The sequence below is a fragment of the Diceros bicornis genome, chromosome 5 (genome assembly GCF_020826845.1).
Source record: "Diceros bicornis minor isolate mBicDic1 chromosome 5, mDicBic1.mat.cur, whole genome shotgun sequence".
In the NCBI taxonomy this organism is placed as follows: domain Eukaryota; kingdom Metazoa; phylum Chordata; class Mammalia; order Perissodactyla; family Rhinocerotidae; genus Diceros; species Diceros bicornis.
This window is the reverse complement of record NC_080744.1, coordinates 65,374,939-65,401,550: the sequence shown is the minus strand read 5'-3', so window position 1 is coordinate 65,401,550 and position 26,612 is coordinate 65,374,939. Positions and strand designations below refer to the sequence as shown.

Sequence of the window (26,612 nt, the reverse complement as noted above, 5' to 3'; positions counted from 1 at the left end):
TAAGTAAGAGAAGGAATAAAAAAATTTATTATTAAATTTCCTAATTGGGTTCATTGTTGGCTAAGTCAGATTTGTAAGTAACAGTCATGGGACTTGGTTCATATTATTATTTAGATGTTTCTGACATGTTTAGCAAATACTTACTATCGAAGTACATTAGTTTCATTTGCCCTTAGAAAAATTGTTTTATGTTTATTTTCTCTTAGCATTGACTTGAAAATTTCTGCTTTTTATATGCTAGGTATAACCCGGAAAAATCCTAGAACACCTCTTTCTGATCTCCAGGGCATGAATACTCTAAATGAAAAAAACCAACAGTAAGTATGTTTGGTATATGTTTTCAAGGAGGTATAGAAGAAATAACTAGAATCTTATTAATAATTTTGTGGCTTAAAAAATATGAAGAAAATCATGCCTAGTTTGTTTTTCAGTTCTTAAAGCATTTATAAATGGTATGATAAGTTAATAAGGTTAGAGTTAACAAAACTATTAAGACTAAGGTATTTAAGATTGCCCTGAAATAAAGATAGTGTGTCATTAAAATTAAAGTGTAACTTCATTGAGTAGTTTTTTCCAATTGGAGTTCCTATATCTTTATAATTTATATTGTCGCTTCTCTGCTCAAGTTATAAAATTATAACTCTTTAATGCTTGTTAAAAGAAGTCTAAGTTCACTAGTCTCACATGCAAGAGCTATCAGCCCAAGTTTCCAACCTCAACTATATTCATCTTAAATGCCAGCAAATTGAACTACTTGCTATCTTTATAGTGTATGCATTTTGTTTTCTTAACAGTGATACTTGGCTAAGATGAAATTCGCCGCTGTATTTGCATGTTAAATTTTACCCAACGACAAATTAAATCATGATTCTAGTGACCTCTGTACCTTCAATTCAGTCTATTGGCAGTATTCTCACCCTGGTCATTAGATATCCCTAACTTAAGGAACCCATTTTCTTGATTTGGATAGAAAAAGGAAACTGTCTTGCCTCATTTCCCAAAGCGATTTAATGGTTATAACTGTCCTAATTCCTAGTTTGTGTTTCTTTGTACTTTCAATTTTGGATACCTGAAGTGATCTATCTGGGCTTGTGGTTTTTTTGTTTGTTTGTTTGTTTGTTTTTGGTAAGGAAGATTAGCCCTGAGCTAACATCTGTTGCCAATCCTCCTCTTTTTGCTGAGGAATATTGGCCCTGGGCTAACATCCATGCCCATCTTCCTCTACTTTTTTTTGTATGTGGGATCCCTGCCACAGCATGGCTTGATAAGTGGTGCATAGGTCCGCGCCCAGGATCTGAACCTGTGAACCCCGGGCTGCCAAAGTGGAGCGTGCAAACTTAACCACTATGCTTGTGTTTTTTATGCATCAGTTGGGATAGTCTAATATTTTGGTTTAAGATTGATTGTGTTGGTCTGGGCTCATGCAATTAACTGAGTTTAGGCACTCATGGAATGATAAACTAATTTTATAAGGATATGTATATAAGCTCATTTATGAGACTCTTCTTTATAGGGAACTTGATCACATCAGCTTGATTGTTTAACTTTGTATACAATAAAGAAAGATGTAGCATTGAAGTGTTGTTATCAGGAAAAGGCCAGCTAGCAGCTTTAACAAGAGATCCTTCCAGATTGTATTTATTGTATTGGTGAATTTATTTTAGGGAAAATTGGTGAGAAGAGGAGGAGGCTAGGATAGTAGATACTTATAAAATCAGATCAGCCATGAATACAAGATCAGCTTGTATCTACTAAGTGGAGTCTTTTGGACCTTTCCTATGGAATTCTCCTAAGAAGTGACTCTTAAATGAAAGAGTGGAATGTCCAATTTGGTGGTGATCTAGGACTAAGAATTGATGTAGTCTATATAAAAACAAGAAAATGCAAATAGTAAAACTGTTTTTAGCCAGTGAAAATATTCCTCAAGTGAGAGATAAAACTTTCATTAAAGTTGAGAAAGCAGTTTTTTTTGGTAAGAGGGTATAAACTGAAAACAAATGTCTTTATATCAAAATATGATTTGAGAAAAAGTACAGAGCCTATGATTACGTGTCATGAAGCCGACATGGTAAATGCTCTATAGAGGCTACTGAACTGACCCTTAATATGAATAAATAAAAAGACTGCATTAGTAGCCAAAGACACATTTATTCCTAGGTGGAAAAGCTCTTGTAAGTGAATAGTTGTAGAGCAGAATTTGTGAAGAATAAAATACACCAGACTATATTGGAAAAAAATGCCTTTGAAAACTTATCTAGGAGGAAACAGGAGTGTATATCATTAGATTTTATTGTTGATAAGTACATAATGAATTTTGTACGTTGTAGAAGTATATGGTAGGTTTTTAATTAAATGATGTCTGTTGTACTATAATGCTAATCTCAGGGCATTAAGGAACAAGAGTAAGTCTCATTAAAACTCTTGGGTTATGGCAGCATCCTGTAGCACTTTGTACTGTATTGATATCCACGTATTTGAGGACTGAGACAGACCTATCCTCTAAGAGTCAAATATGTAAGCATGTTATGGATCCTGATTTTTATTCTTAATACAACTAAAAACTCACTGTCTAAAGCATTATTTTTGTTTAAATTAAACTTTTCCTCTTGATCTGGGCAAATGACTAGTTATCATCTGAGACATTATATTATAAAATGCAACAATGAGAACCAAAGTAAATACTTTTTCTTAAAGGTAAAAAGTCAAATAATTTATTACTGAGGTTGATTTAGAAATGATCATATTTAACATGATTTATAAAGATGAGTGGATTTCAAGGTTCTCTTGGAACCAGTATGACTTGATGTCACATTAAACAGCTTGAAGTGATTTCTCATGACTTCTCGTATGTTACAGCTAGATAAATCTCATGGCATTCCTTCATGTCTTAGTATGTATTTTGTTTACTATATTCTCTAGGAAAAATATAGACCTTGGATATTAATGTAAGCAGGTGTATGTGATTAGCAATTCCTATAATAATAGCAAATTATAGGTATTATGAAATAATACTTACATTTTAGTATAAATTTAAAACATTATGTAGTCATTTCAAAAGTCTCTTCCAAGTTTCTTCACTTTAAAACATAGTTTGTCTTTTATCCTAAATGATATTTGTATGTTTTTACATAGTTTTGTTGGTCTTTCTTTTAAAAATTAATGGCTTTTTTACTTGGGCGTTATTTGCACATTATGTCTATTCCTGAAGGTCAGATAGTTCTTGAGAGAAAAATAAAAAGATAAGTTAAGACACATACAACTTATAGTTCTGGCAGATCATTTGTTTATTTAATAAGTACTTAGTGCTAAGTAAGTACATGACTTAATACTTAGGTCATGTGGTAGAAACTGTAGATTCCATACTTTGTAAGATAGATTTGACAAGTGATATGATCGAGGAAATATAGGACACTATGGAAACATATAGGAGGACTATTTAATTTAATTTTTATGTTGATACTATTTTTAAAGAATTGGATGTGGGGCCAGATGCATCAGAAAAGTTTTTCATAAAAAGAATCTTTTAAACTGTTGTCTGAGGGAAGAGTAAGAGTGAGCCCTGTGAAGAGGAGAATGATGTATTCCAGGCGGAGGAGCAACCTTTATGAAGGTCCAGGAGCAAAAAGAGAGAGCATGGGGCCGGCCCCGTGGCTTAGCGGTTAAGTGCGTGCGCTCCGATGCAGGCGGCCCAGGTTCGGATCCCGGGCGCGCACAGACGCACTGATTCTCTGGCCATGCTGAGGCCGTGTCCCACATACAGCAACTAGAAGAATGTGCAGCTATGACATACAACTATCTACTGGGGCTTTGGGGGAAAAATAAATAAATAAAATTTAAAAAAAAAAAAAAAGAGAGAGCATGGCACAAATAAAGAATTAAAAGAATATGAGTATGAAGAGAGAAGTGATGAGAGTTGACTTGAGGAGGAAAAATCATGATGGGCTAATTCACATAGGGCTTTGTTAGCCATTTGGAGAGGTTGGATTTCATCTTAAGGGTAATGAGAAGTTATTTAATGCTTTTAAACAGGGGACTGACTGACATTTCAGAAGAATCTCTCTGGTTGCTTTATGGAGAATAATTTGGAGAGGCACTAGATTGGATACAGGGAGACTAGTAGTTCTGGCAAGAGGTGATGGCTTGGAATGGGGTGGTGCTGGTGGGTATGCATTCATGTGAACCTATATATAAAAATATATTTCCCTCCCCAAAGTACCAGTACATGGTTCTATATCCTAGTTGTAAGTTGTTCTAGTTCTTCTACGTGAGCCACCGCCACAGCATGGCAACTGACAGAGGGGTGGTGTGGTTCCACAACCGGGAAGCAAACTCGGGCCACTGAAGCTGTGAGCGCCAAACTTGAACCACTAGGCCATTAGGGCTGGCTCTGAACCTATATTAAGAAGGAAAATTAAGAGAGAATCTATGTGTGTCTCACTTTATTTTTTGAAGATTCAGGATTTATGAGGAATGTATATTGGATCTCTGTGCAAATAATTTTTATATGTATGCAATAAATATATAAGTGATCTAATATACAAGGAATAAGTCTGTATAGAGAACAAAACAAAGACATTGTATATGCCGTCAATCTTAGTAGCAATGTGCTAAGCTAAGGGAAGCTCCTGGAAAATCTGATTACCTATGTCAAGTCATTTCATTGAAACAACCAACTGGTACAAAGATTTTTAAGTGCACACAGAGCTTCTCTGTTCTCCCTATTGTCCCATTGATTGTCGTCTCTTTCTACGGCACAGCCTATTTTTGTTTTCTTTCACTTCCAATCTTCTAGTTCACCATTGAGTCTGCCATTCTAATGTTGCGACTCTTCCTGTTACTTAGTGTGTAAAATACCAGTAAAACCTTTCTACTTTGCCTTAGGCCTTTCTGTAGCATGTAGGAGGAAGAGCACTGATGTATTAGTCACCAAAAATTTGTTCTTGGCCCATCTTATCTTCTTATTCTCTGATTGTAACTCTGGTATGCCTTCGTTTCTTAAAAAAAAAAGAGAGGGGAAGGAAAGAGAAGGAGAGAATCTATATGTCTGTATAAAAATTGTGAAATATATTGGATGAGGAAAGGGAGTAATTAAGGATGATTTCTAGATTTCTGGCTTAGTTCTTGGACCAGGAATATTAGAGAAGCAAAAGTTTTGAGGGGGGGAATGAAAGTTTCACCTTGGACGTGTTACCTTGGGGTTCCTGAGAAACATTCATCTAGAGAGATAGAATAAATCATTGGATCCACAGATACACTCAAGTAATACTTGGGCTAGAGCTATAGTTTGTAATTGATTGGAGACCTCGCCATTTAGTTGATGAGTTCCGAATGTCCTATCTCTGGATTGTTTCTCTTGGGTTAGTTAGATTGTTTCTCTTGTTTGTCTGCCTACAGGTTATAAATCTGGCTGCTAATGTTCTAGGTGTGTTGCTGGGCTTCTCATGATTCCATATGCGTACTTCAACTTAATTCCTCCTATTTTCACTGTGGCACCTCACCCCTGCCTTTAGCTGTGCTTAATGTCCCTAACTTCTCCTGAGCTTCTATGTTTCCAACTTCTCTATAAAGTAAATTTCCCATCTTCTGCAGGTGTGAGAAAGGGAATGTTATTTCACTATATAGGGTAAGGGTAAGGGTCTAGCTCATTTCAAAGAGTTTCAACCTATCTTCCTATTTTTGACCCCATTCAACAGCACCCTTGCAGTGGTGCCAGTTATCTCTAGTACCTGAGCGTTTCCAGAGTTCTGAATGAGAATCTACATGCATTTTGTTGTTTTAGTTTCTTTACCACTCTTGAACCCAGTTTCTACACACACACACATACACACACACAAGTATATATATTCTCAATTACACATACACATATATACCCCCCCTTTTCTATGATTCTCACATACATACAAATTTAGATTTCAACTTTTTCTGGTCTACTGCATCTTTTATGACATGTCCATCAACTTTTAAACTTTTACTACTCCTTGTCCCTTGCATAGTCTTTCTTCCTACTCTTTGTTCTTGTGAATTTGTAACTTATTTGTCATTTCAGTGGTATTTCAACTGGGGGCTGAGATAAACAATTGAGTTCAGTGTGCCATGGAGGCTTATTTCCCTTAAGCAGAGACCTAGTGGTAAATAAGAATGTAGCTTATTTAAGAATGTTACCCTAGGGCACAGGAGTGGAGTGGCGATATGGAAATATAAATGAGAAGGATGGAGAACCCATGCAAGAATGCATTAATGAGGTAGCCCCCAGTTGCTCAACCCTGTGGGACCAACTGAGAAGCCTAATGATTTGTGTCGCAGGACCATCTGTTTGCCTTGGGGAAGAAAGAAGGAAGGAGTTCTAGAGAGTTATGCATGTGTAAGTGCAGAGTAGAAGCCTACGTCAAACAAGAGGCAAGTGTCTGGAGTCTGAAACCATGTGCTCTCAGTAGCATCTGCTTGAAACTGGACAAAATATGTGTGCTCTCAGTAGCATCTGCTTGAAACTGGACAAAATATGTGTGTGTAGCTAGTCACAGTACTGTTTGCAATAGCAGTAGCTAAAATAAGAGGTAAGACTGAGAGGATTTGAAATGGTACATAAATGTTCAATATACATGTTTAATGGGAAGCTCCTATTCAGTCTTTATACATTAATGTCTCATTTGATGCAAGAGAATATATAAAACGTGTACGTTAGGAAGCATACCAGCAAAATGAACCTACCACCCAAGTTCAGAACCAGAAGATTATTAATGCTGCTGCAGCCACTTTTATATTACTTTCTGATCCTTACTCTCCCTTCTTCCCCACAGGTAACTGCTATCCATAATTTTATGTTTATCATTACCGTGCTCTAAAAAAAAAGTTTTATGATAAATGTATGTTTTTCTAAGCAATAAATTGTTTGGCTTTGCTAGTTTTTGAGTTGTACAGAAATACTAATGTATAGTATATGGTCTTCTGTGACTTTTTTCCCTCTCAACAATATGCGTCTAAGATTCACCCATCTTGTTGCATGTAGTTTGTTCTTTTTATTGCTGTATAATATTATATGGCTTTGGGGGGGAATGGGTAGTTATTGTTTAATGGGTACAAAGTTTCAGTTTGGCCAAAAGTTCTGGAGGTGGATAGTGGTAATGGTTGCACAACAATAAATGTACTTAATGCCACTGAATTGTACTCTTAAAAATAGTTAAAATGGTAAATTTTATGCTGTGTGTGTTTTACCACAAGAAAGAATAATAAAGAAATCGCATGGTATTGGGAGAATAGGGAGTTATTGTTTATAGGGTGTAGAGTTTCAGTTTGGGATAATGAAAAAATTCTTGAGATGGAAAGTGGTGATGGTTGTACAACAATGTGAATGTACTCATTGCCACTGAATTATACATTTAAAGTTGGTAAAAGAGATAGAGAACAGATTGGTGGTTGTCAGAGACAGGGGATTGGGGGTGGGTGAAATGTGTGAAGGTGCTCGCAAGGCACAAACTTCCAGTTATAAAATACATAAGTCCTGGGAATGCAATGTACAGCATGGTGACTATAGTTAATAATACTGTATTATATATTTGAAAGTCACTAAGAGAGTAGATCTTAAAAGTTCCCATCACAGAAAAAAATATCTGTAAGTATGTGTGGTAATAGATGTTAACTAGACTTACTGTGGTGATCATTTTGCAATATATACAAATATTGAATGATTATGTTGTGCACCTGAGACTAACATAATGTTATATATCAATTGTATCTCAATAAAAAAAGAAATAAAATTGTTAAAATGGTAAATTTTATGTTATGTATATTTTACCACAATAAAAAAATTACATGGAGGGCCGGCCCCATGGCCTAGTGGTTAAGTTTGGTGCACTCTGCTTCGTTGGCCTGAGTTTGCAGGTTCAGATCCCAGGCGCAGATCTACACCACTTGTCAGCCATGCTGTGGCGGCGACCCACCTATAAAATAGAGGAAGATTGGCACAGATGTTAGCTCAGGGCTAATCTTCCTCAAGCACAAAAAAAAAGAGGAGGATTGGCAACAGATGTTAGCTCAGGGGGAGTCTTCCTCAGCAAAAAAAAAAAGTTACATGGTATTAATATACATAATTGATGTGTCCATTCTCCTGTCAGTGGGTATGTGGGTGGTTTTTTTACTATTACGAATGGTGCTACTTTAAACATGCTCATACCAATCTTCTGGTTCACCTATTATTAAATCTCTGGGATATGTACTTAGTAGTGGAACTGCTAGTTCAGTAGGATATGTGAATGTTAGTTTTATAAGATAATCCCAAATTGTTTTCCAAGGTAGTTGTACCAATGTACACTAACAGTGGCAGCTGAAAATTCCATTTGCTTTATTCTTTGCCAGCACAACTTATTGTAAGACTTCTTAACTTTTGACAATCTAATTGTTATAAAATGGTATCTTATTGTAATTATAATTTGTATTTCCCTGCTTATTAATAATGTTGAACATATTTTTATATATTTTATGGCCATCCTTGTATCTTCTTGAAATACCTGTTTTTTTGTTTGCCCTTATTTCTTTTTTTAAAAGTATTCTTTATAAATTTTATATACTGTTCCCATTTCAGTTATATGTTACATTACATTCTCCCAATTTGTAGCTTATCTTTTTATTTTCCTCAGTGGTGTCTTGTGGTGAACAAAAATTCTTAAACTTAATGTAGGTAGTTTTTTCTCTATGATTTGTCCTTTTTATAACTTATTTAAAAAATTCTTCCCTAGTCCTAAGTCATCTATTCAGCCAGATTTTCTTCTAAAGTTTTCTGTGTGCTTATCACCAGTTAAACCCCAAGCTCTTTTGCCAGTTGTCTGAATTTTCTCTGATCATATACAGATGCATCTTGAATCAGTTTCATCTTCTTATAGAAATCTCTCTTGGCTTTTTTTTGATCTGTACCAACCTGGAGGATTTGTTTTCTAGATCTATCACATAGCTGTCACATTGGTATCTTCTTTTACCTTTGTAGTGAGCATTTGTTTTGTCATTCTTCTATTTTGCATCAACTATTTTTTCTACCATTTCTTCCTCTTTTAGGTCTCCTTTGCAAACTGTTATGGAGCATATTCTCTAGTAGCTCCATGAGAAAGTATGTATAGGAGGAAAATGTTTTGGTTTCTTGTATAACTAAACATGCATTTATTCTGCCCTCATGCTTGATTGGTAATTTGGCTGTGTATAGAACTTTTGGTTAGAAATAATTTTTCTTCAGAATTTTGAAGACATTACTACTTCGCATTTTAGTTCCAGCATTGCTGATTTCTGAGCCCTTGTTTTAAATACTTTTATTGAGATATAATTTACATACCACAAAATTTCACGCATTTAACGTATACAATTCAGTGAAGTTTGATGTATTTAAGAGTTGGCCAACCATCTCAAAATCTAATTTAGAACATTTTAATCACTCCAAAAAGAAACTTCCTACTCATTAGTTTCTCTCCATTCCTCATACTCTCACCAACTTTTTGTCTCTATAGATTTGCCTGTTCTGAAATTTTCATATAAATGGAGTCTTAAAATATGTGGCCTCATAAGACTTCTTTCACTTAGCATAATGTTTTCGAGGATAATCCATGTTGTAGCATGTAACCAGTACTTCATTCCTTTTTATGGCCGAATAACATTCCATTGTATTGGATATTTCGTTTATACGTTTATCAGTTGCCTAACACTTGGGTTGTATGCACTTTGGCTGTTATGAATAATGCTGCTGTGAACATTTGTGGACAGGTTTTTGCATGGACATATGTTTTCGATTCTTTTGAGTACATACCTAGGAATGAAATTGCTGGGTCATATGGTAACTCTATGTTTTAACATTTTGAGAAATTGCCAAAGTATCTTCCAAAGTGGCTGCAACATTTTACGTTCACACCAGTGATGGATAAAAGTTCCATTTTCTCCATATCCTTGCCAGTATTTCTTTTTTGTTGTTGTTGTTACCAGTATTTCTTATTGCCTGTCTTTTTTATTTTAGCTGTCTTAGTGGGTGTGAAGTAGTATCTCATTGTGGTTTTGATTTGTACTTCTCTAATGCCTAATGACGTTCAGCATTTTTTCATGTGCTTATTGGCGATTTGTATATCTTCTTTGGTCATTCATCTATCTTCTTTGAATAAATGTCTACACTGCCCATTAAAAATTTTTTTTTTTTTTTAGGGCCGGCCCCTAAAAAAAGCGGTTAAGTGCGCGCGCTCCGCTACTGGCGGCCCAGGTTCGGATCCTGGGCACGCACCGACGCACCACTTCTCCGGCCATGCTGAGGCCGCGTCCCACATACAGCAACTAGAAGGATGTGCAACTATGACATACAACTGTCTACTGGGACTTTGGGGAAAAAAAAGGAGGAGGATTGGCAATAGATGTTAGCTCAGGGCCGGTCTTCCTCAGCAAAAAGAGGAGGATTAGCATGGATGTTAGCTCAGGGCTGATCTTCCTCAAAAAAAAGATATAAACTGAATTACCTAACCCAAAAAACTCTTCTAAAAAAAAAGTGTTTTTTTTTGGTATATATTCTTCTTTCCAAGTATATAAGTACAATTGTCTTAAATAAAACTGTGATCATGCAGTGATATTTAAATTTAATAACATATGCAAACACATTTTTATGCCATTAAATATTGTTCTACAACATGAGCTTTAATGGCCTGATAGACTTCCATTCGTGTGGTTGTAACAATTTATTTCACCTATTTTCAATTGTTGGTTATTTAGGTTATTTCTAATTTTTTGATATTGGTGAAAATTTTTGTAGTTAAATTTTTGCATGTTTGATTATTTTATCTTCTGCTCTTCTTAATAAAAAGCTTGACCAGAAGGGCAGAACAAAGTTATTACAAAATTTTAAAGATATTGTCCTGGCTATCCCAAAAGTATTAAGTTTAAATAAAGAACTAATGGGAAAATAAATATTTTAAGGTTTTATTCCATTTTTCAAAAGCAGGAAGTTTCAAAAATAGTACAAAGGGAAAAATAGTTCATAGAGTCCCATGTATCCTTCACTCAGTTTCCTTTAAGTGACATCTTATATAGTGGTAGTACATTATTAAAACCAGGAAATTTACATTGGTACATTAGTATTAACTAGACTACAGTTTTCACCATTTTAAAAGATATGCACGTGTGTGCATGTCTAGTTTTTTGAAGTTTTGTCCTGTGTATAGATTCATGTAACCAACACCACAATCAAGATATAGAACTCCTTCATCATCACAAAAGAATTCATTCATGCTGCTTATTTGTATTCACCCCTCCTTCCTCGTCCCTGTCCTGTACTCTAGCAACCACTAGTCTGTTCTTCATTTCTATAGTTTTGTTATTTTGAGGATGTTATAAATAGAATCATGTGGTATGAAACTGTCAGGGAGAAAAAACTTTACCTTCTTAGGTTCAGTGGCTGGGGGCCTGTGAATTAAACTAACAGAAGACAGATTTATAGGAGAAGAAGCATACAGTTTTTATTAATATTTTGCCTGCATGAGTATTAACAGAAAAGAATTGAAACTCAAAGAAGTTGTTACACTTGGGGGCTTATATACCCTTTTTATAAAAGAAAGAGAGTTTGGGCTTCAAGGGATGAAGAAATGTGAAGAAGTGACTAGGAAATATATAGGGAAACTAGTGGAAGATGAGAGTTATTTTAGTAAGATTTGTGTATGCAAACTCATCTCAGTGCCTACTCTCTGTCTCAGGTGATAAGACTTGCTGTCCTCCTCCTTGTATGGGAGAGGGGGACACTTTCCCAAAGGGAAATTTATGCCCTGCTTCTAGGGGGTTAAGGGAAGTACAGAGAACTAACTCTTCCTGTATCTGTTGATTCTCATTTCCCTTCAGCTCAAAATAATCGTTACGCCAAAGTAGCGTATTTTGGGGGTGACAAATCCTAGTCCCCTTCATAACTTTTTGAGATTAACTCTTTTCACTAAACATGATGCTTGGTCCACTGGGTTATTACGTGTATGAATAGTTCATTCCTTTTTATTTCTGAGTAATCTTTGCCTATTTTTTAATTGCATTATCTAATTATTGAGTTGTAAGAGTTGTTTATATATCCTAGATATAGGTTCCTTGTCAGATACTATTTGAAAATATTTTCTCTAGTCTGGGAGTTGTCCTTTTACTTTTTTTTATGGTGGTGTTTGAAGTGCAAAAGTTTTAAATTTTGATGAAGTCTATTTTTCTTTTTTGCCATACTTTTGTTATATTTAAGAAATCATTTCCTAAGCCCACGTCACAAAGGTTTACTCCCTGTTTTATCTTCTAAGAGTTTTATAGTTTTAGTTCTTAAATTTAGATTTATGATCCATTTTGAGCTGATTTTTGTATACAGTGTGAAATAGAGGTCCAACTTCATTCTTTTGTGTGTGGATATCCAGTTATCCCAGCACTATTTGTTGAAAATACCGTTCTTTCTCCAATGAATTGTCTTGACGCCTTTGTCCAAACTCAGTTGACCATAAATGAAAGGGTTTATTTCTGAATTCTCAATTCTGTTCTACTGATCTATGTCTTTGATTATCCTATCACCATATTGTCTTGATTACTGTAGCTTTGTAATATGTTTACAAATCAGGAACTGTAATTCCTCCAGCTTTGTTCTTTTTCAACATTGTTTTGGCTATTCTGGGTTCTTTGCATTTCCATATGCATTTTAGGATCAGCTTGTCAATTTTACAGAAAAGGCAGCTGGGGTTTTGATAGGGGTTGTGTGGAATTTATAGATCAATTTTGGCAGTATTGTCATGAAATATCTTTCCACTTATTAATATCTTTAATTTCTTTTAACAGTATTTTTTAGTTTTAGTGTACCAGTCTTACACTTTTTTTGTTCAATTTATTCCTAAGTATTATATTATTTTTTATGCTATTATAAACGAAACAATTTTTTGCTGCTTTCATTTTTGAATTGTTCATTGCTACTGTACAGAAATATAATTGAATTTTGTAAACTTGCTGAACTCATTTTTTAGTACTAATAATTTTTTAGTGGATTCCTTGATTATATAAGATCATGTCTTATGTGAATAAATATAATTTTACTTCTTCTTTTCCAATTTGTATGTCTTGTATTTCTTTTTCTTCTTAACTGCCCTGGCTAGGAACTTCAGTACAATGTTGAATAGGAGTGGCAAGAGCTCATGTCATTGTCTTCTTCCTGATCTTAGTAGGAAATCTTCCAGGTTTTTTTTTTGATGAGGAAGATCAGCCCTGAGCTAACATCCACACCAATCCTCCTCTTTATGCCGAGGAAGACTGGCTCTGAGCTAACATCTATTGCCAGTCCTCCTCCTTGTTTTCCCCAAAGCCCCAGTAGATAGTTCTATGTCATAGTTGCACATCCTTCTAGTTGCTGTATGTGGGACGCGGCCTCAGCATGGCCAGAGAAGCAGTGCGTCGGTGCGCGCCCGGGATGCGAACCCGGGCCGCCAGTAGCGGAGCGCGCACACTTAACCGCTAAGCCACGGGGCCAGCCCCATTTTTTTGGTCATTAAGCATGATGTTGGCTGTAGCTTTTTAAAATATATGCCCTTTATCTGATTCGTGAGCCCTGTGTGTGACATCTCTTCTTTGTCCCTAAGTCTCAGAATCTTGTAAGATCTATCTAGAAACCCTATTGTTTGGGTATTGAGCCTACTTGATTGATCTGCAGTCTTGTGCTGCATAATGACGTTTCTGCTGACAATGGACCAGGTGTACGATGGTAGTTCCATAAGATTAGTACCATAGAGCCTAGGTGTGTAGTAGGCTATACCATCTAGATTTGTGTGAGTACACTCTATGATGTTCGCACAACAACGAAATCACCTAATGAAGCATTTCTCAGAACGAATCCCTGTTGTTGTGACACATGACTGTATTTTCTTTATGATTTTCCATCCTGTTTTGTTTTGCTTTATAAGAAATTATTTCTCCCACTTCCTCATCCCTAAATCTCCTGTCACTAGTAAAAATTCTTGAAGTCATCCTTAATTTCTTCTTTGTCGTACATTCCACATTCAGTCTACCAGCAGGTCATATCGACTGTACCCTAAAATCATATCCGGAATTTCACCACTTCTCACTACTTCCACTGCTATTGCCCTGGCATGGATTATTGCAATAGCCTCTTAAAGTAATCTCCCTGCTTTTGTTCCTGGCCCTTCAAACGATTTTCAATATAGCAGCCAGATCATTATTTTAATATATAGGCTGCATTGTGTCAATGTTTTGCTCAAAATCCTCCTGTGTCTTTTCTTTCTCATTCCCATTACCTAAAAGGTACATGTAACATGGCCTCCTCCTCCCTCTCTGACTTGATCTACTACCATTCTTACTCCACTTCACCCTTGGTGACTGACTTAATATATCTCAGACTCATCAACCGCATTCTTGCCTCCTGAACTTTGTGTTTGCTCTTCTCTCTGCATGGAATGCTCTTCTTTCAGATAACTGCTTATTTGCTCTTTTATCTCCTTCACATCTCTGTTTAAATGGAATCTTATCAATGAGACCTCCCCTGACTACCTATTATAAAACCTAGCATCCTGGCAATTTTTATCCTTCTTCCCTGTTTAAATTTTTTCCTTAGGCCCTGTTATCCGGCATAAAAATATAGTATTTTCTTATGTGTTTATTGTTTGTCTCCTTCCACCTGAATTTAAGCCTCACAAGGGTGGAGATTTTTGTTTGTTTTGTTAATTAGTATATGCCCAGTGCTAGAAAAATAATTGGCAGTAATAGGTGCTCAATAAATATTTTTGAATGAATGAATGGGTATATTCTACTGCATTTCATTAGTGTTACATTTTTAATTTTCAGAAGCTTTTGTTAGCAATTTTGTTTTCTCAGTGTTTATAGCATCTTGTTCTTATTTAATAGATGGAATATTTTCTTTTTTCTCTCTAAAGATATTAATGATAGCCTTTTAACAGTCTTCGTTTTCCTTTCTGGTCTTTTTTTCCTTCAGGTTATTTATGTCATGATTGTTTTGGTCTCTGTGTTTCATGCTAGGGGCTTTCTTCAAATGTCTAGTGAACCTTGGTTGACTTCACCTTTATGATTGAGACACTGAAAAGCTAATTGGAATCTCTGATTAATTGAGTATGTTGTTTGGAGCATATCAGTATCTTTGGGTCTTTCCTCTTGAGCTGGTGAGATTCAGCAGAAAAGTTTATTCTAATTTTCTGCTTGGAGGATATAGTCCTAGCTGCCAGCATTCTGGAGCCAACTGGGTAAGAGGACTGAGAATCCCTGTGTTCAGTATTTCCTTTGAGTTCCATATAGTATACCCATCCTCAGTTGCGCCGAGTACTGCCCCGTCCACTGACTTTCTCTTTCATCTTCTTGCTTAGGTAAAGGAGGGACGGTCATAAGGCTGCAGTTCTAACTGCTTCTTAAACCAGCATTCAACTAGTAGTGCTCCTGTTTTAACCCACCTTTCTACCACTTCCAGAAGTACTTGGCACCACCAACTCTGAAGCCATTTGGGAGTTCTGCTGAGTAAACAGTTGCTTCTCAACTTTGCCCACAGCCAGTTTAAGATTGCTTTCTGAGGCTTACTACTGAGAAAGAAATCTGCTTTCTATATTCATCTTCTTTCCATATTTCAAAAATGTGTTACTGCTGTCTCTTAGTATTTCTCTTTATCCTTAAGTGTTTATTCCTTTAACGTTATTTTCGTAGTGTTTTTATGGGTTTCTCGAGGAATCCCAATGTGTGTCCAATTTGCTATCTTTACCTGGAAAGCCCCCTATTAATTCTTTATATTGTAATCACTGATAATTTTATCTGTTTTGTTCATTCCTATATCTCCAGTGCCTAGAATAGTGCTCAGCCCATAGAAGGAGTTTAGTAACTTTGGTGTGTGTGTAGTGAGTGAGTGTGTGAATAAGACCTCCCAGAAGGAAAATAAAATATTTTGGAGAATGAGATGGCCTGTTAGAATTGTAAATGCCTTCACTTGCATTTGGAAGTTCTATAATCTATAAAAAGACAAAAGCCATTACATTATAAGACATTATATTATTTACTGATTGTTAAATGGTTAACAATATACTTAAAGACATTAGCTGTATGATGTGCTCATCTACATGCACATTTGTATATGAATATGCCAGAACCCATAGAAATTTTTTGTTCTGAATAAGTAAAATGTGAGTCCAAATTGATTGGTAATCTCTCCAATAAAACTATTTTCTGCTGGTTTAGCATTTTTTCTAAATTTTAACTTAGGTTTATAAACTTTTATTTTACTTATTTAAGCAATTTAGAGAGTGTTAATTAGAGATTTCTCAGTTAACTAAAACAAATTGTACTATATTTAATTTTTGCAGTGATACATTTGATTTTGCCTGGAATGGCAGAACTGGGATTCGCCAGAGCAGACTATCAAGTAGCAGCTCCTTGCTTGATAAAGATGGGATATTCTCTAATTCAGCTAGCAGCAAACTCTTGGAGAGAGCCCGTGGAATTCTCACGTTAGTATTGATCAGTAACGTGGATTGCTTTTTATAACTGGTTTAAAATTTCTGGCTGAAAAAAGAAGAGGGGTGATGGTGAAGCATTATTTTCATGAGTAGAATTTTGAGTGAAATGACTCAAAAGTAGTCAGTATTCAGAGCTATGAATCTCTCACATTATAAAGCCGGTGTTTGTTTGTTTTCATTTCACCAGGACAATCATAGTTGAATCTACTCACTATGGAGATGATTCTTTATTGCTGTTTGACAGACCCTACATCTAGAGAGAGAAAAAGCTTTTAGCTCTTTTTAGGATTACCAGTCTTTTTTTTGTGTGTGTGTGTGAGGATGATCAGCCCTGTGCTAACATCTGCCAGTCCTCCTCTTTTTTTGCTGAGGAAGACTGGCCCTGAGCTAACATCCGTGCCCATCTTCCTCCACTTTATATGGGACGCTGCCACAGAATGGCTTGCCAAGCCATGCATTGGTGCGCACCTGTGATCCGAACCAGCGAACCCCGGGCCGCCGCAGCAGAACACGCGCACTTAGCTGCTTGCACCACTGGGCGGGCCCCAGGATTACCAGTCTTTAACTGCAATTGTTCTTTAGTTCTGGCAGTCCTAACAAATTAGTCAGGAAAATCCCCTCTGTAATGGTGAATGGGATCATATATAATGATATGTAACACTTAGCCAAGCCTACCATTCCTCATTACGTGATCATAGAACTGGTTTGAGGACGTGGATATAACCATGCATCGTGGACCAGTAAAAAGTTCTTAGCTACCTATATCAGCATATTTCAGACACTTCCAAAGCATATTTTTTGACCACTAGCTAGAGGTGTGACTGAATTGGATTCCTTAATCCCTAAGTCATTGCTTAACAGTGTAATAGGTTCAATTTATGTAAGTCTTGCTGTGCTCCAGAATTGTGAATTAACTCCTGTAATCCTCACAACAACTCTAAGAGATTGGTGGTATTACCATCCTCATTTTACATTATTACATAATGAAACCAAGGCTTAGAGAGGTTGCATCATACTTTAGTGGGTGGTAAAGCTTAGATGCAAGCCCAGGTCTTTCTCACTCCCCAGCCCGTGTTCATAAGCGTTGGGCTTTATTCCCTTTCTTTCTGTAGCCATAAAAAAAAACCTCTTGATATAAGTATGATATTGAGTTATGAATAAGAAAAGAAAAAGAGCAGAAGAGAATTTTTAATTTCTAAAAGTAGAAGATCATAAGTTTTAGTGAAAAGTACATTTTAACAATTTATGAAATCAGGCATCTATTTAAAGTCTTGAAATGACAGAAACAAAGTTTCTGTAGATATAAGAAAGAAGAGCCCTATTAACATCCAAAAGAAAATACAACTTTAGCTTTGAGTGTACAACATTATGTTACTGATGAAAGGCTTAAATCTGTTTATACCTAGCTATATTACAGAGCAGTCATCTCTTTTCTTGTTCTCTTTTCCTTGCTTATCCTTCCTTCCCTAAAGTGCTAGCTTAGTTTAATCAGACAGTGTTTTCATATGGAGGACCTATATCTTGGAAATGGGTGTATAATCTGTTGTTTCGGTAGAGACCTTGAAATCGTTCATGTCTACAGTAGTTTTTTCTAATGTATGATTTGTCTCTATAGGAGAAACAAAAACTTCAGATCCAAGCCTGGCCTGCCAAAGGTGAGTATTATGAAAAAACTTTTTTCCATTGGTGTCCTATTTCATAATTATTTTATTTATTTTTTGCTTGAGGAAGATTTGCCCCGAGCTAATATCTGTTGCCAGTCTTCCTCAATTTTGTATGTAGGTCACCGCCACAGCATGGCTGCCAACGACTGGTGTAGGTCCACGCCCAGGAAGCGAACCTGGGCCGCTGAAGTAGAGTGCACCGAACTTAATGCCCAGGCCACTGGGGCTGGCCCCTCTAATTATTTTTTTTTATTACTCATGCACATAATCTTTATAAATCAAAGACAAGAAATACCTTATTTGTACCCAAAATAGGGATTAATTATGCACATTCAGTTGAATGCATTTCAGAAATAACACTGGATGTTATGAAATGGCCAAGCTTAATGGTTCAGATAAATATTTCTTTGTGATATATCACATTTGCTAGTGTTTGAAAAGCTTTTGAGTATAAATGTAAATTTTTGTTGAGTAATTGCCTATTTACGTAGATCTTTTCATTTTTCCTTGAGCCAGGTTAAGATCAAATTCTGAATTTTACATGATTTTAAAATAATTTCTAATTAGCGCTTTATTTAACCTTATCATCGTTAGCACTAGTTAGCCAGGTTTTTCTGTAAAGATCCAGGTAGACTTGCAGGTTTCTGGTGTCTGTTGTAACTACTTAGCTCTGCTATTGTAGCACAAATGCAGCAATAGACAATACGTAACTGAGTGGCTGTAGTTCAATAAAACTTTATTTATGAACACTGAAATTTGAATTTCACATAATTTTTCACATACCATTAAATTTTTTTTTCAGCCATATAAATGGTATAAAAACAGTGGGCAAGATTTGGCCCATGGGCTGTAATTTGCCTACTCTGATCTACATTGTTTATGCAGAGATGGCTTTCCAAACTATTTATTGAATTTATTAAAGAAAGAAAAGTCTTACTGTTTCTTTCTCTTGTACCCTCCCAAAGAAGGAATCCTGTCACTTGTAACCTTGTTGATGAACATAATTCCAGAATTTTAGGGGAACTGAAAAAGAGCTATTTATTCTCATGATTCTCTGGTTCAAGAAACAAGGAAATGACTGTCTTTATTATTTCTTCTACTTAAGTCACCTTAGGTTTCCAAAGAAAATTTAATGCCTGCTGATGTGGTTTCTGATATGGTAAATATTGGTTTAAACCACAAAGCACAAAAAAAATTAATGTAAGTGATTTGTAATTATATTCTTATCATGAAAAGATTTTATGTAGAGAAAAAGAGGGAAGGAGGCCACATTTATTATCAGACATCTGTATCTGTTCATTTGTCTTTCTTTTTTCCTTCACTCTATAGCCATTTAATATTATGAATGCTACCTCTGGGCCTCCCTACTTGCACTTGTCCTCAAATGGATAACTTCTCTTTAAACTTCGTATGCTAGCCAACGTGAATAGGTTGGATACATCTGAAGTAAATAATTCTGTTCAATCATCAATTACAGGAATGCCATCTGTTTTTCTCTTTTTAAATTAAATATAGCTAATTTTGTGTTTATTTTAGTATGTCTCATAGATTCACATACATATGTTTAATATTAGAGAGGCAACATAGCCTATGAGAGTATAAACTTGGGGGTCAAACTGACCTACGTTGAAGTTCGAGATCCATTACTTGCTCTATGGTTTTTAGAGTAAGTTCTCTAACTTGTCTTAACCTCTGTCTCCTCATCTGTAATGCGGGGGATTATATGTTAGGATTAAAGATACGTGTTTGGTACATGCATGGTTAGCAGTCAATAAATAATAAGTATTTTTCTTCATATTTGCTACCAGAACATTTAGAGCTGAATTTGTGGCTTATCTGTACACATACATATGTGTGTGATGTGTGGTTTGTTTAGTAACCGCAGTCTTCCTCTTACTTTTCCTACTTTTATTTAAATATGCCTCATTTTTTCTAATTATGCTTAATGAATGTTTTGCTTGTTTCTTTCAGTCCATTTCAGATCAAGACAAGTATATGTTAATAAAAATTAAAGTGGCAGATCCTGTATCCTTGTTGACCATGGTCATTTGCTGAATAAGACATTTCTGTTGCATTGTTAGTTTTATATATGATGTGTAAAGAAGCAACAGAATTGTCGATAACGTTAGGTTGTTTTTCTTTTTTCTCCTTTTGCTCTGTTGTGAAATCTGCAGCCTCTTTCTTACCTTGCTATATGAAGCGTTATTGCATGCATCTGTACAATTTTTATAGCTGCTGGAAATAAGATTCAGTCACCTGTATTAAGGGCACCTCTAGCACCTCATTTTATGGATATAGATAGGACTTATATTGCTTAAGCTTTATTACAATCCTGAATAGTTAAACATAGGCAAATATTTAACAAATATAACTTTCAAAAGCCCTTAGCCCTCTGTTAATATAGTTCTGTTTTGATAGTACTTGCCCTTTTCTCTCTTAGAATTTGTTCCCTCTCATACCTTGAAACTGTCACTTCTATTAAATCTACTTTTCTAACATGACCTGTCTTTTAATTTCCAGTCTCTTACTGATAGTTGCCCTGTTGTACGTTTCTACTTGGACACCCTGCTCATCTCTCAAACTTGATGCCCAAAGTGATTTTAGTGTGTCATTCCCCTACTAAATTTTTTAGTCACTCAGTCTCAAAACTTGAAGTTAATTTTATTACCCATTTTAGTTCTCTTTAACAAATGAGCAATATCTTCTTTCTTTTTTTAATTGAGGTAACATTGGTTTATAACATTATATAACTTTCAGGTGTACATCATTATATTTTGACTTCTGTATAGACTACATCGTGTTCACCACCAAAAGTCCATTTGCCATCTGTCACTGTACAAATGTGCCCCTTTACCCCTTTTGCTCTTCCCCCACCCCCCTGCTCCTCTGGTAACCACCAGTCTGTTCTCTGTATCTATGTATTTATTGTTTATCTTCCACATATGAGTGAAATCATACAGTATTTGTCTTTCTCTGTCTGACTTATTTCACTTAGCATAATATCCTCAAGGTCCATCCCTATTGTTGCAAATGGCAAGATTTCGTCTTTTTATGGCTGGGTAGTATTCCTTGTATATATATACACCACGTCTTCTTTATCCATTCATCTGTCGCTGGGCACTTAGTTCATTTCCAAGTCTTGGCTATTGTGAATAATGCTGCAATGAACATGGGGGTGTGTATATCTTTTCGAATTAGTATTTTTGTGTTTTTTGGATGCATACCCAGAAATGGAATAGCTGGATCATATGGTAGTTATATTTTTAATTTTTAGCGGAATCTCCTCAAATTGGTGGCTGCACCAGTTTACATTCCCACCAGCAGTGTACAAGGGTTCCCTTTTCTCCACATCCTCTCCAGCACTTATTTCTTATCTTTTTAATAGTAGCCATTCTGCCAGGCTTGAGGTGATAACTCATTGTGATTGTGATTTGTATGTCCTTAATAATTAGTGATATTGAACATCTTTTCATGTGCTTGTTGGCCATCTGTATGTCTTCTTTGGAAAAATGTCTGTTCAGATCCTTTGCCCATTTTTTTTCCTCCCCAGTGCCCCAGCAGATAGTTGTATGTCATAGTTGTACATCCTTCTAGTTGCTCTATGTGGGATGCCGCCTCAGCATGGCTTGATGAGCAGTGCATAGCTCTGTGCCCAGGATCCAAAGTGGCAAACCCCAGGCTGCCAAAGTGGAGTGTGCGAACTAAACTGCTATGCCACTGGGCTGCCCCCACTTTGCCCATTTTTTAATTGGATTGTTTGTTTTTTTGTTGTTGAGTTGTATGAATTCTGTATATATTTTGGATATTTATCCCTTATCAGATATATGATTTGCAAATATCTTCTCCCAATTGGTAGATTGTCTTTTCCTTTTGAGATGGTTTCCTTTGCCGTATGAGTGATTATCTTCTTGATCTTTGTGTCTATAGTACCTTGCACAGCAAGTAGTAAATAATTGTTTAAAAAAAGAATGAACTGATTAATTAAACTGAACAAACTAAACAATGAAGATGGAATTAAGAAAGGAATAAAGTAGATAATGAACAGAAGACCTAAGAAGGGAATTAACTCTATATCCCTTTTCTGCTAGATCTCCGGCCCACATTCCAATTCTTGGTTTTTGTTTCATCATGCTGGATTATTGTAGCCATCACTTAACTGGGTGTCTCTCTTGGGTGCTTAGCCTCCTGCCCTCCATCTTGTTCTCTTCTGCCTTGTCTCCCCTTTCTCCCTTGCCCTATTTTATCTTCTTTGTAAATCTTAATAAGCCTCAAATTATCATTCATTTTTAAATGTCCTTGTAGTCTGTTTCCGTATAGTTGAATGCAGTGTATTCCTAGCACTTAGAGCCTGATCTGTAGTAATCATTCTGAATATTTGTTGATTGATCTGATCGTGGTAAATTTTGTGGGCAGAAGTCTAGTCTCCAGTTGCTGAGGAAACATTGCTCAAAAATATTTAGTTGCTGACCATTTATTCATTCATCTAAACTAATATTTATTGATTGTGGTTTTTCTTTTTGTGAGGAAGATCAGCCCTGAGCTAACATCTGATGTGAGTCCTCCTCTTTTGCTGAGGAAGACTGGCCCTAGCCCCGTGGCTTAGCGGTTAAGTGCACACGCTCCACTGCTGGCAGCCCGGGTTCGGATCCCGGGCGCCACCGACGCACCACTTCTCTGGCCATGCTGAGGCCGCGTCCCACATACAGCAACTAGAAGGAGGTGCAGCTATGACATACAACTATCTACTGGGGCTTTGGGGGAAAAATAAATAAATAAAATTTAAAAAAAAAAAAAAAAAAAAGACTGGCCCTGGGCTAACGTCTGTGCCCCTCTTCCTCTACTTTATATGGGATGCCACCACAGCACGGCTTGACAAACGGTGCGTCAGTGCGCGCCCAGGATCCGAACCTGCAAATCCCGGGCCGCTGCAGCAGAAAACGCACACTTAACCGCTACACCACCACACCGGCCCCAAACTAATATTTATTGAATACGTGCTCTATACCAGACACTGTTTTAGGTATTGTGGTTATGGGGATGAACAGTCTAGTCAGAGTCCTTGCTCTCTCAGTTTATCTTCTGGAGAAATAAAAAACAACATACAAATAAGCAAATAAATGAAAGGATAATTTAGATGATATTATGTGCAAAGAAGAAAATGAAGTGACATGTTATTGACTTAGAGGTGGGCTACGTTTTGGGTGTTTAAGCAAGAACTTTATAAGAAAGTTTGGGTATTTAAGCTACAAGTTGAATGCCAAGAAAAATCAAGCCAGGTGAAGGTCTGGTTCTAGAGTATTCCAAGCAAATGAAAAAATTGGAAAGACACTGAGGTAAGAATGAATGTAAGGTTTTTTTTGTGTTTGTTTTTGTGTTTGTACTTTTCCAGTTAAATTCCTTGAAGGCAAAGACTTTTTTTTATAGTTGTTAGTATTTTCCACAGTCCATATGATGCTTTTTCACATAGTGACAAACATTTAGTAATTAATTTTACCATTGCTTTAGGTACAAATTTATGAAATGAAACCATTATTTCCAAGGTCTTTTTCTCAGAAGTATCTTGAATGTTTGAGGGGAAAAATCATTTTCAGCTCCAATGCTGATTTGTTTTTACTTACAGATAAACTATAAAATTTTCCTAATTGAGTCTTCACCAGCATGTAAAATTAATTTTTCTTAATATACAATGAATATTCTTGTGAGAATTGAAAAGTGCTAATAAAAATAAAGTAAAAACCCTCCAAAATTCAATATACACACAACATTTTACATGTAAGTTATTGTTTTACGTGGCTGTTTTTTGCCATTAGTATTTGCAAATATTTTTCCATATTAGTAAATTCAGGTTTACAATATCTTTATGGACTGTATAGCATTTATTTGTGTGGATGAAGCATACTTTATGAAAATAATTCCATATTATTGCATGTCTCTGTTCATAATTTTTCACTATTTTTTGAAGTACATTGTCAGAAATAACATTCAGATCTTGTTTGATAATCTCTTTAAATAAATATCTGGAAGTGAAATTGCTTATCAGGAAAGTTACACTGATTTGCATTCCTAAGAACAGTGCAGAAAATGCCTATTTCCCCACATCCTCACAAATACTGGGTTTTGTCAATCTTTATTATGTTTGCCAATCTGATTGCAGGAAATCTCTTTAAAAGAAAATGTATGTTTCTTTTAAACAAGTGAGATTGAATGATTGTCATTATGTTATTTGTTGTTTATACTTTGAGAGTTGCATATTCAGGTCTTCTCATTTATTATTGTGGGATGTATTTTTAAGGATTTTCTACAGTTCTTCTATACAGATAATAAGTCTTTGTCATTGTTGGAAATATTTTTTCTTAGTTGTAATTATTTAAGTATTTATGGTACTTATTGCTACTTGAAAGTTTTTATCTTTTAATGTTTATATTGTCAAAATTAATATTTTTTAGACTTTAAATTTGCCATGCTTTTAACTCAATCCTGTGCTTCTCATACAATAAAATTTTTATTACTTTTTGAATAACATTATTTATTTAGTTGTACATCTGTATAGAAATATTATTTTCATTGACAAACTCACTGCCATAAATATAATATGGTTAAAAAATTTTAAATTGGCCAAAAAATCTCCCAAACACTTTAATTTATCCTATTTTGTATTCTTTAGTTGCTTTATGTGTAACTCCTATCTTATTATGAAGATTAATAATTAGCACATCAGGATGAAGGTTGATAGGGAGTGTGTTTTCTTATTTTCTGTATATATGTTCCTGGCATACGTGCTATAGCCCTGGGATTTAATTTATTATTGTCTCTATGAGTCAGGATTCAGTTGCAGATGACAGTCATCACTGTAGGTGTTTTTAAGTGGAAAGGAACTTAATTCAGAGAGATGCTTACAAAATCGTTAGAAACCTTAGAGTTTCAGAGTATTAAAACAAAGAGCAGAACTGACCCCAGCTGTAATCAGAAAGCTAGGAAATCCGGAAGCTGCCTTTGTGTCTGCTCCTTCCAGTCACACACCACCTGTGGTGTAATCCAGGCATCAGGAAGAAACTGCTACAACTGTTGGCTCTAGGGCAAATGTGTGTTTACTGGAGTTGCAGTGACAACACAAACATTCTGCACTCTGCCTCTCAACACTCACAAAAGTAGTACCTGGACACTGGGACTACAGAAAACTAAAATACTTTTATGTACATGCTTACCAGCAGAAACAGAAGCTAGTCGCCAAAGCCTCTGCCTCAGTTATACCTTCCTAGTTTCATGTGTGAAAATTTAATTGATTAGCTGTGATCACGTCGAGAACCCGAGATGCAAGAGTTTGGGGAAGGTCATTTTCTTTTTAACTGGAGAGCTTCTGCAGGAAAGCAGAAGGGGTGTAGAATGGGTGTTGAATATTAATCTCCCATATTCACTGTGGTCATTACACATAGGGAATAATGAAAACTGGCTTACAGTTTTGTTTTTCCTATTCTTAGATTAATTTAGGTGAATAATTTGATTTTTTTCCCCTTCTTTTCAGCACTTACTAGAGGTAAATTCTTTAAAGCACCTGACAAGACTGACCTTACAGGATCGTATTACCAAGTCTCTTCTTCATTTGCACAAGAAAAAGAAACCTCCCAGTATCAGTGCCCAGTTTCAGGTTATTTCCTATTTTACTTTTTTTTTTATTTTACTTTTAACAAAAGGGAACCTGTTTTGTTCAGATGGGCTTTGAAAGGTCAAAGTGATCTGCAAGATACCTGAGTGGGATATGATTCGTGTGACTAAAATGCCATGCTATAGTGATCATATTGGAGAGAGGTACCAAAGATGGAAAAAAGTCGTCTGCCTTTCTTTTTCATCCTTGTATCTCTGGATAGTGGATATCCCAAAGAGTAATTTATTATTTTTAATGTGAGGGGAAAGGCAGCATAAAATTGATATTATAAACAAAATCTGCCTTAAACCCTACTGCCCGGATATAGTCACTGTTAACATAATGATGTATGTTTTTTTCTATATATGTTTAAACCTCATGCTACTGTCATCAATATTTAACTAAATGGGATTGTAGGTTTTTTCTTGTTCGTGTATTTTAGTTCCTTTTATTGAGACTGGGCATTTAGGAATAAATATGATCATAATAAATTAACCACATAACTTCCAGGATAACTTTTCAAAATACTTTTCTAGTTACTTCTTCCTATTCTTCTCAAATCATCTCTCTCTAATGTTCTGTTCATTTGCTAGATATTTATGAAAATGAGCTGAAAATCTGATGGGTAACAGTGCTTTGCATAATTTTACTCTGCTTCATGCTGATATCACAGAAGGAATATACACTGTTAACTAAAAATTTCTTTATCTGCTGGTAGCTATATTTCTATATGTTATCACTTTTTTCAATGCTCCTTTTTAATGTAATTTATCTGTAAATTATCTACTAATATGTCACAGTATATGATCTTGTTTGGTTTATAAGCACAGC

At 35.6% G+C, this 26,612-nt stretch overlaps 1 protein-coding gene across 17 annotated transcripts in view; it reads left to right on the top strand.

Moving 5' to 3' along the window:
- The window catches only part of MYO9A (myosin IXA), a 278,567-nt gene that overhangs the window by 158,391 nt on the left and 93,564 nt on the right, over positions 1 to 26,612 (top strand). For all 17 annotated transcript variants that reach the window (XM_058541992.1, XM_058541989.1, XM_058541982.1 and 14 more), the window contains 4 exons: positions 242 to 317; positions 16,323 to 16,466; positions 18,091 to 18,130; positions 25,662 to 25,784. In XM_058541992.1, coding sequence (XP_058397975.1) covers positions 242 to 317; positions 16,323 to 16,466; positions 18,091 to 18,130; positions 25,662 to 25,784 — 383 coding nt within the window. The remainder of the gene's footprint in view (positions 1 to 241; positions 318 to 16,322; positions 16,467 to 18,090; positions 18,131 to 25,661; positions 25,785 to 26,612) is intronic.